At 43.2% G+C, this 10,881-nt stretch overlaps 1 protein-coding gene across 1 annotated transcript; it reads right to left on the reverse strand.

Moving 5' to 3' along the window:
* Nucleotides 1-3,943: 3,943 nt before the first annotated feature.
* On the reverse strand, nucleotides 3,944-10,489 carry LOC143875901 (uncharacterized protein At1g01500-like). Its single transcript, XM_077377485.1, has 2 exons — nucleotides 9,477-10,489; nucleotides 3,944-4,465 (listed from the first exon to the last, which is right to left on the reverse strand). Exons 1-2 carry the CDS (start codon nucleotides 10,233-10,235, stop codon nucleotides 4,232-4,234), a joined length of 993 nt encoding a protein of 330 aa, XP_077233600.1. The 5' UTR covers nucleotides 10,236-10,489; the 3' UTR covers nucleotides 3,944-4,231.
* Between the last annotated feature and the right edge of the window lie 392 nt (nucleotides 10,490-10,881).

The following is a 10,881-nucleotide window of genomic DNA, read 5'->3' on the forward strand; positions in this document are numbered from 1 at the left end:
TCTTCTTCTGCTTCACCGGCCTGCAAGTCGGGTCGACACCTAGTCTGTGCGAACTGACCTCCGGGTTGATGCCGGGCATGTCCGTGGGGGCCCATGCGAAGACATCCGCATTGTCCTGGAGGAACTGGGTGAGGTTGTGCCGGACGCCGTCGTCAAGAGAGGAGCCGATCTGGACTACCTTTTCATCATCTTTCTCGCACAGGGGGACGGGGACAAGGTCTTCGGCGGGCTGAGTTCCCTGAGCTTCGTCCCTCAAGTCCAGTAGCTCGATTGGCAACGACTCCGTCGCATTTCTGCCCTTAAGCGCCATTGCATAACATTCCCGAGATTGCGGCTGGTCTCCTCGAACTTCTCCCACGCCATTGGGCGTTATGAACTTCATCTTCTGGTGATAAGCAGACGCGACGGCGCGGATCAGGTTCTGGCCAGGCCGTCCTAAAATAGCGTTATAGACCGAGGTGGCCCTCACTACTAGGAAGTTGACCATGGCGAAGGCCTGGCAGGGCGGTTCTCCGACGAGGACAGGGAGCTCGATTTGTCCCTCAACCTTGACTACTTCTCCTGAAAAGCCGAAAAGATCTGAGTTCGCGGGCTTTAAGCGGTCGTCACCTATCATCATTCTTTCGAAGGCGTGATAGTACAGAATGTCGGCTAAGCTCCCGTTGTCTACCAGGATTTTCCTCAGCTCCCAGTTTGCGACGAGCATAGTCAGGACTAGGGCGTCGTCATGTGGTAATATCAGGCCGTCAAGGTCCCGTCCGAGAAGGAGATCTCATTCTCCGTCTTCGCTTTCTTGCTGCATGTATGCGCGGCATTGACTCGGCGCGCATATGCTTTCCGAGCAGCGGAGGAGGTGCCTCCAGCCGCCGGGCCGCCCATGATTGTGCCAATGACTCCTCTTGGTTGGGAGCCGTGTGCTTCTGGCGGTGGACTGGGCGGCGATGGAGACTGTCTTCGGACTGGGGGCGGTTGAGACCGCCGAGGGCTTCGGCCCTGGGGACCCTTCTCCTTGGGGTCACTCCCGCGGGTGTCACTCCAGACATATTTTTTCAAGTAGCCTCTGCTGATTAACTGCTCGATCTCCTCCTTCAGCTGTCGGCAATCGTCTGTATCGTGTCCGTGGTCCCTGTGGAACCGGCAGTACTTCGATTTGTCTCTCCTGTTTCCCTTGGAGATCATTGGAGTTGGCCATTTTATGAACTCTTCTCCGCTGATGGCCGCCAGGATATGCCTTCGGGAGGTGTTGAGAGGGGTGAAGTTTTCCTCCCTCCTGTGCGGGGATTTGTCCCTTCTGACGACCTTATCGTCCCTGCGCTGCTTAGCATGGGGCTTGTCTTGGTTCCTGTCATCAGAGGTTCTCCTCCGACTCGAATCCAGAGCTGCCAGTGTCTCTTCTACAGATATGTACTCCTCTGCCCCGGACATTAGGTCTGCCAGGGAGTGAGGATTCCGGCGGGCCACTGCTCGGCGGAAATCATTCGATCTAGCACCCGCGAGAAGCGCGTTTGTAGCGGCCGAGGGGTCCAAATCTGGCACTTGGAGTGCCTCCCTGTTGAAGCGGCTGACGAAGGCTTTGAGAGGTTCATTATCCTCCTGCCGCAAGGTCATCAGGGATGCTGCTGTTTTCCTTGGCCTGCGGCTGCTCATGAAGTGACGAACCAGGTCTTCCCCGAAGTCCTCGAAGTTATTGATGGAGTTCGGTCGGATCCTTGAGTACCAATCCCTAGCTGCACCTGTGAGGGTTGTCGGGAATGCTCTACAGAGGAAACTGTCTGACGCACCGTGGAGGAGCATCAATGTCCGGAACGTCTCCAAATGGTCGATGGGGTCAGTGGTCCCATCATACTGCGGGATAACTGGCATTTTAAACCCCATTGGTGCTGGGGCACTCATCACATCGTCGGTGAACGGCGTTCTGCTCGAGAACGCCCTAGACACAGGCCGGCTTTGATCCTTAGCCAGCTCTTCGATTCTGTGGCCCATCTCTTCTATCCTTCGAATCACCGAGTCGTCTTTGTGTTCTGGTGACCTGTTTCTCTCCACGGATTGGCCTGCGGCAGAGCCGGAGTGGCTCTCCGGACTCCGACGACGGGACCCTGATTTCGCCTGTGGCGCGCGCTCTTCATGAGCTCGGCGCCTTGGCGCAGAGCGAGACCTAGACCTCCTACGGCGGTGCGGCTCTGTCTGCGCATGCCTGGCTATGGGGTGACGGACTTGTCCGGGGGAATGGTGATTCCGGTCTTCACTACGGCGCGACGACCCTCCCCTGTGGATTTCTGGCCTTTCGAGGACAGGTTGTGGAGCTTCCGGAGGAGGTTGGGGGGCGCCTGGAGCAGCTGCTGATACTGACCAACGAGAGCGGTCATCTGTTGGAAGAGGGCTTGGACTTGCTCTGGAGTCGGCATGGAGTTAAGATTTACGGAGCGAGGCTGGTTTTGTTCAGCCGTGGCGGAGGCTGCCACTACCAGCGAGGCGAGTCGCTCACTTCGAGTCCTGCCGGGTAGCACGGCTCGGGTGGTCCGTGCGGTTGGCACCCGCGCACTCTTGCGTTCTGCCATTTTTGTGAAGTGGTTGGAACAGCCTTTAGTTCAGCGGTCCCACGGATGGCGCCAATCTGTTAGGCCCAAAATCGGTTAACAGATATGGCAGTGACGTAAGAGCCGAGCTGGAGGGAAGTAGAGTCCGGATGAGCTGTGTGCTGCACAGGAGCAAACGAGGTCAGAATGACCGACCCGGAGTGTACTCCGGACAGGCCCTTCGACACTCAAGTCAGTATGAGCCGGAGTGAAGAGGGTGTTTTTAAGAGTGGTGGGTGAGAATTTCAATACCCGATTTATGAGCTTTGGAAGCTTATAAGGAAAGTTTGGGGTAGGTAGGGAGTTAATGCCTCCAACGCAGGTGTCGACCAGCTATAGGTTCAAGTTCACCTACCCCGAGGGAATTACCAAACTACCCCTGCTGGCGAGGGTCCTGCGGTGGGCCCTCCTCTAGCCACATGTTGGAAGCTAACAGGCTGCTGCGTTGTCGCACCCCATCACTCATATACACCTTTATTTCCTCTGATTGATTGGTAGCAGATAGTGATCAAATAGATGGTTTGTGGAATGTAGAGCAAATTGAAGACACTGAAAGTGGAAGCATAAATCAAACGATCTCGTTCTCGGCCATGACAAAATACACGAACTGCTACCATTAAACTTTGGCAAGTTTACGAGTTCAAATACTACAATGATATTTTGGTTGGAGATGCAGGTGGGCGTGGGACTTACTGTATTATTGCCTTTTGCCGAAAAGAAATTTGAAAGTTCATCCGAGGTTACTGTGTTTTCATCAACTGGATGGAACATCTCTTCAATGGATTTCAAATCACCAGTGGCGGATTCTTTTTCCTTCCTCGAACACTAATCAGATTAGCATTTGGCTAGCTAATTTTCCACGGAAAGTTCTTTTCAGCATAAGTTTTTTCCCTGTTTCCAAGAAAAAACTAACCCTGCTTGACCATGGTGGTTTACTTTTTCTTCATAAAAATTTGTGTCATACATCATCCAAACAACATCTTCTCTAATTATGCTTTTTTATATAATCATGTTCTTTCTTGGTTTTAAGCTATAGAAAGAAGCAAAGAGTAAGAAGTGAAATGTCAATAAATAAGTTTGAATTTAATACATTGGATTTGTATCTTAAATTATGCTACAAACTGACAAAATTTTGAACAGAATAGTGCTAGCTGAAATCGAAAGAACCATCCACAAATAAAAACTATATGTCAGACCGTAGATATCCCCATGTCGCATGTGTTTGGCAAAAGAAGCTGAAATCGATAAAAACATTCACAAAGAAAAACCAAACGTCAGACTGTAGATATCCCCATGTCGTATGTGTTGGGCAAAAGAAATGCATTATAAAGCTGCATATAAGTTTATTTTGCCAGTGACAAAATATATAAAAAGGCAGGGTAACAAGTCTTATATATTGAAGAGATTAGAGATTCTACCACCCATCTATGAAATTTACAACATCCTGTCATGGACTGAACTACACTGCCTTCAAACACCACTAACAAATATAATCAAAGCCAGATGACTCTCAGATACATACAGAAAACTTCTACTCACTAACATTTCGCAGTGGGGAGATATCTCAGAAGCTACACAAAGTTAGCTATGCCTCATGGATGAGGGAATCAAAACACAATGCACTGGAGATGGGTATTGATTTATGTGGTTTGGATTTATGCAAGTCGCCTCTTAAAGTTTTGGGTCGTTGCTTGATACGTGTGGACTAGTAAACTGACTCCTATTCCAATGCCCAGGCAAATGCCAAGGCCAATTCCAACGCCCACCCTGACACCCGCGTTGAACCACGAGAGTTCCCCATTGTCACTTTCAACATATTCTGCCCTCGAGTAGAGAGTACTATAGTCATCATCGTTGCTCTCTTGTTTGTAGTCTCGATACTCTGATAACTGCAAAAATCACAGGAAACAGAGTCGGACATTTGGTGCCCAGGAAAGGAAAGTTTTAAGAACAACTCCAATAATATTATAATGCATGAAATTTAAGAATATATAAGCTCACTGGTTTCTGGTCATTGTTAAAAGAAAGTGAATCAACAGAAATCGAAGCAGTTTCTGATATGGAGAAGACTTTAATAGGGGACCCATTTTTCAAAAGTTTCATCCCGTAAAAATTTCCACCCATATGCATAATGATGTATTCATTCGAGTTTGAAAGCTGCTACCTACACCAGCACCAAATCAATTGAAAGGTGTATGCAACAGAGCATGAGAAAATATCCAACTGGCAAACAGTTGAAAACTCTTGCAAGAAACTGACTAGTTGAGTTTTTGTGTGGATGAATGATGATAACAACCGGTATCAACTATTCAAATTCAAAGCCAGAGGAAAACAAAATGATCCCAATAAAGGTTTAGGAAACACAAATATGAACGGTTTTGCAGCATTTGGATTTGAGTGATCTAAATAAGGAGTAGATTCTATTGTAACAGTGCCATTGTTTTGAAAATCTTACGATTTACGATTTGATTTATGATTCTTAGGCAAAACGATCTGAATCCCATGATTGAATCTTAATTTGTATAAATCTTACGATTTTTAATTGAATCCTACGATTCGATCATAAATTGTACGATTCATACGATTCATGCGATTTATCCAAATTAAGTTTTGTGCAAAAGAAAATATGACTTTCTTTTAAAAGACCTCATTTCCTTTCGACATTACAAGAAGCGTTTGAAATTCCTCTCATTAGAAGGAAGCAGACAAAGGAGGAGGAGGAGTTCGAACAAATTGAACCAGTCAATTGAGCACAAACCATTTGCTTGAGAATATTACTCTCATCGAGGTGGGAGACTACCATAATGAGGACAACATCGACTCCTGTCTTTTATGATTGATATTTGTCACTTGATGTTTGGGACTTTGAGAATTGATGTGATCTTTTGTCGTTTTTAAAGATTATTATCCAAGACGCATGGGTTTGGATGAGAATTAGATGATTAGTATGTGTCAAGTTTGTCAAGAAACAATTCGTATTACAATAGTGAATGCTAATCATGGTAGTTTCTATTTGAATTAATTAATTTGGATGAAAATTGAATAATTGGCTATTTTTATTCTTTAATTTGTTTATCATTTTTTTATTATATATATGTTTATATTTCTGAATGAATCTTACAATTTACGATAGGATTTAAGATCCGATATGATTCGACCCCTATTACGATTTACGATTCGATTTTTAAAACATCGAGTAGTATGGTGCTAACACTGCTCTCAAAAACTTCAGTATAATGTTCCCATAGCAAGCTCCAAACAGAATCTATACAAATGAGGCACAAAAATACCACTGATAAAAGAAATATACAAATGGCTTTGACTTTCTAAAAAGTTAATATACTACTAATGCTGGAATGCTGCATATTATCAATGAAGATTTAATTTCTCCTAACTTACCAACACACCCTGGCCTGAGAAGTTAATTAGCAAATACAATAGATTACACAAGGCAGTCACAGACTACTCTAAAATTTTAATCATTCTAGCAAGCAAGAAATATGGTGAGAAAGCTCAAAAACAGGACTAATTAAATTTCCTCTGAAAATTGGAAGAACAAATTGTAGAGGGAGTTCAGGCCTTCTGCTTGCTTCTGCCCTAGGTACTGCAGCATTAAAGTCTGTGTCCCTATACTATAACATGCTCGTGAAAGAATGAAAGGTCTTGCTAAACAAGGTCACTAAGAACTATCAACTATAAGGGAGTTATGTTTATGTGGGTTCTTATGAACTGAAATGTTACACTAAGTCGTGGAACAAGATGTCAACATGTTGGCTATAGGAGCTCCTGCTATACATAATTACACCTCAGGCAGTATGTTTTTTGAGGTATCCCCAAAAAGATATCAACTTCACATTTTTTTTACCGATTGTATTCATCTTTTAATAATAATAATAATAATAATAATAATAATAATAATAGTTACATACAAACATTCAACTGCTCGAATTCATTTAAATGTAAAAGTTAGTACATGAAAGGATTTTAGGGCGATGATATTTTCACCCCCCCTCTGCCACTCCCCTCCTCCTAATGATGCGATTTGACGTCAAAAAATCGTTAAAGTTGCCCACTTTTCACGTCAAATCACGTTATAAGGGGAGCGCATGCGTAATGCAGGGGGAGTGAAAATATCATCTCCCGGATTTTATCATAACAAGGCAAGCACCAAAGGAAAAATATATATCAAACCATAAGACAAAAGGAAATTTGAAGAATAAGCTCTAAATTTAGCAGTTTGGGGAAGATCATTGGGTAAAAAGTTGATCACATCTGTATACCCGAGTTACAATGAAATTTGACTCCAAGATACAATGAAGTGCAAACTGTGCCAACAAAGTGCAACAATTTGCACCTTTAGTGCCTTACAGCCCATTGCCCTTGCTCTGCATGCGTGCGTGCTATCACTCAACAGTGTGACATGGGCTTTAAAAGAAAATGTCTAGAGCGTGAGGCTTTATAAAGCCTTTATACCTTTTCTAACTTTCCAATAGAGGACTAAAGCTTTTAAGCTTCCTACAAGCTTTCTACTAAAAAGTTTTTTGAATCCTGACCTGGTGGTATTGACTGATGCTGTCTGTAGCACAAGGGAAGGGTATTGATGCAAAGATCATCAAGCCTCAATGGAATGGACCTAGCCAAGTGTGGGATAGCCGTTCTACTAGGCTTCTCCGCCATGTCGATGGGTGCCCCGACCGCTGCTTGGGTGGGGTAGGGTAAGTCATTTCCAGTGAAGGGGTGAGCGGTTTTCGAGGATCTGCCACTTCGAGGACTGATATGTTTGGAGTGGTAGAAGGCTGCGCGATAATTACTTTCACATTTTTACTTTTTTATCCGTGGTTCTTCTATAACCTATAACCGACCTCTCGTCGTCAAGAAACGGGGGCTAAATGCACCCCTTGCCCGTGATGCATTCAAATCCATCCCCCATTTGGATTACGCTCGTTTGTTGGGCAAAACTACGACATATTTCGACAAAATTTTAAAGGGACCTACTTGGGATCCTAAACTACCCTATGATGAAATTTGGGACTTTAGGTCACTAGATTGATAGGATTTTTAATCAAACCTTCACCCGTTTCCATCTTCTTTAAACTTCTTTAAGCTTATGTGAAAAGCATGGAAGAAAAAAGAAGTGTACCACATGGAAGAAAAATGAAAAGTAGGCTAGTGTGTAGATAACTTATCTACAGTGTAGAAACCGTTTTCGGGAGGTTACAAAGGAAAAAAAAAGTGATATCTCATAAGAAGGAAGGGATTCCATTGATTCTTATTATTCCTACCGGATATCAAAACCATAAGGATTGTTTCCAGCGATGAGTTCCCATATGACATAAGCGCTCTTGGGTGGGGTGGGTCATCATTCGCCAGGTCTTTGAGTCCCCGTCGTACCACGTCGTTGGTGCACTAGGCTGATCGAGACTCTACTTTTCGGATATGGCACCTGCGCCTGGCTCGGGGACTTTTGGGGAATTTTTGAGAATGATAGATTATGGGATAACACTTTCTAAGGATGAAAGGGATGGCATGGGTTAAGTTTTGGGGTCCTAGGATAGGATTCTAGGACAAAGTGTCCTAAGGTGGGGATCCTAGGATAGGGTATCCTAAGTTTGGGATCCTAGGATAGAGTATTCTATGTTTGGTTGGCTCATGTCAAGGACCCTTGCTTTGCCCCTTTTTCGTAAGGCTTATGACCCTTGTGACTTTCATCGGTACATATAGTTTAGGGCTATGCATTCTTAGGGTATTGGCGTTGTGCGACACTAGTCCTGTCGTCCGCCTAATTAGTGGGGAGACATTGATGCATGCGGTCAGCCATAATAGGGGTAAAAGATCACCAGAGATACCTTCCAAAGTGATCTTTCCCCTTAAGCTTCCTTGTGTCCCTCTTCATCTTCCTCATCGCTCTTTCAAGTTCGTCTTTTCTTGATGTAGCTTTGGACGTATGTGGTTCTGTGGCATGGTTACTAGGTTACAACGCCCCCATCTCGATGCAGACCACAGCGTATGGGGTGTCTTCGAATATAGCATGTGTAATCTAGTAGTGTTTGGTTTGACATGGGTAAATTGTACTAATGGCTTCTTTTTTCGAACTAGTACAATATTATGTAACTGGGGGTGTGTTTGTTCGCGAGAATTGATTCCTCGTCAAGTCAGTTTGGGGGTGTGGACACAGCCAATTAATGCATTCTCCACGATTTCCTCATCTTCTTGCAGCAAAAAGTTTGGTATGTCAAGGGCACTATTTTTAGAAAACCCTTTTAATTTTGAAAATGCTGTAGCAGTTATATCTAGGTATCGATAAGTTAGCAATAGTAAGAACTAATCTTAAAAAAGAAGAAGAGCAGTAAGATCTATAACCTCTTATAAATCACAAGAATAACACCTGGGCCGATTGTCATTGAACTCCACCAACAGATTATATTGATGCTGTTAACTTTACTTTTCTTCTGTCTTCCTTGTTTCTGGGACAGAGCCAATAAAGCTACGAGTTACAATATTTATGTGATTTCCTTTCCTATCCAAATCTAGATTAGGTGGCTTTGTAAGAGGAGGCTATGAACCAAAAGACAAGGCAAAAATCCATGTCAGGTTCTGATTGAACACAGAAACCAATTCAGAGAAAATAGTAACACGTTATTCAATAATTGAAATATGTATCATGCCCCCATAATGTTACCCATGAAACAAAATATTCCACTGCCACTCTAAGCATCTATATCAAACAAGACACACAATTATGTAACAAAAAGATAGACGTTTGGGCATCCATAATAGTAAACATAAAATAAAAGTGGCGAATAAATAAACCATATGCTGAATTCTTCTCAATAAAATCAGTACACAATGCAAAGCAATAAAAAGATATGTGTAAACAAATTGGAGTCCGTCACTAAGTACCTGCATAGCAAGATTAGAGGATACATCTTTCTTGCTTTCGGTTGTTTGATACTCCGGGATTGAATCTAGCATTCCCTTCCTTGAGTGTTTCCTCCTAAAGTTGAGCTGAAGAGTTTTTGTCAATATAATAGGAGTGCCCGAGAAACAACCCGCAACATAAACCTCCATGGTCGGTGATAGCAATTCAGAACCCATATACTGTTTCGCCCTGAAGAAACCCGTACTGGCAGTTGTCACCAACTGGCAATTCATGTTCCATTTCTTACTATGGTTTTTTGAATCATCAATAAAACCATTACTATTACACTTGTCCAGGACTCCAGAAAGCAACAGATGGTCTTTATCATAGACCTCAAATTTCACACTCCCGCTCATCCTCACACTATCTGTGCTCACAAATGTGGCCTCTTCAGCTTTCTTATCAACCCTATCTCTTCTAAGCAATGAAGAAGCACTGTCAGAGTAAATGCTACTTCTTCCACCATTCACTTGGAGGAGGGTATCAGGGCTCAAAGGTATATGGCTGAGAGTGAGATACTCTGGCGTAGATTGATCAACCTCGTAATTGCTCACCCTCACATAGAAGACCCTCAGATTGAACCAAGACGACGACAACTTGGACTGGTAAGTAGAATGTCTAATGATTTTCCCAGTAGGATCTGCTGATTCTTCTGAACTTGCATTTTCGTAACAGCATTCCATTGTCGGAGTAAAATCCTCACCAAGAAGATCCTTCCATATCAATACAGATGATGACATGGAAACACCATTGACATAAAATCAGAAAGCATGAACAACCAAGAAAGCTGTAGGGGTCTTATAATATGCAAAATCAAATACAGACGAAGGTTTATGAGTGAACAGCCATAAATCCAACTGTTAGGAAATATACCACCAAAAATGTCGATTCAGACTAAAAGCAATCCAGTTGAAAGGAACGACATGTAAGTAAAAAGAAAGCCAGCTGATCAGAGAGAAAACAAAGTAGCGTGAAAAAGGAGACACAATTCAAGGAAAGAAAGAAGCAGTTGGGAGGAAGAAAAGTGAACAACAGAAGAGAAATATGAAATTCAAGAAGGAAGAAAACCCAGTTCAAAGGAACAAAACAAGGCAGAAACAAAAGAAAAATAAGTAAACAAAAAAGTTGAGGAAATAGAATTATACCAATATGGTGGCGGAGACAGAGAGGTGAAGTTTAAACATATTTTCAAAAAATATATGTTTTTGTTCTCCTTTTCCTCTCCAAATAAAGAAATTGAGTTGGAAGGAACAAAATGTTGGAAAATTTGTTGAGGGTACTGTTGATGATAGAAAACAGAAACTTGTTGCTTCAAGGCGTGATATCACTTTCCTTAAGACAAGATTCGCCCCCACTAGTAGTGTGCAAAGGGGATCCGCGAATTGC

The sequence above is a fragment of the Tasmannia lanceolata genome, unplaced genomic scaffold (genome assembly GCF_043159265.1).
Source record: "Tasmannia lanceolata isolate RefF3 unplaced genomic scaffold, GAP_Taslan_0.1 ptg000004l, whole genome shotgun sequence".
Classification (NCBI taxonomy): Eukaryota; Viridiplantae; Streptophyta; class Magnoliopsida; order Canellales; family Winteraceae; genus Tasmannia; species Tasmannia lanceolata.

What these genes read in the sequence shown, in the direction of transcription:
- LOC143875901 (XM_077377485.1), bottom strand. Translation starts at nt 10,235, where the DNA reads ATGTCATCATCTGTATTGATATGGAAGGATCTTCTTGGTGAGGATTTT. An exon ending in CCTCTAATCTTGCTATGCAG is followed by an intron (nt 4,466 to 9,476) that starts GTACTTAGTGAC and finishes TGATTTTTGCAG; the next exon opens with TTATCAGAGTATCGAGACTA.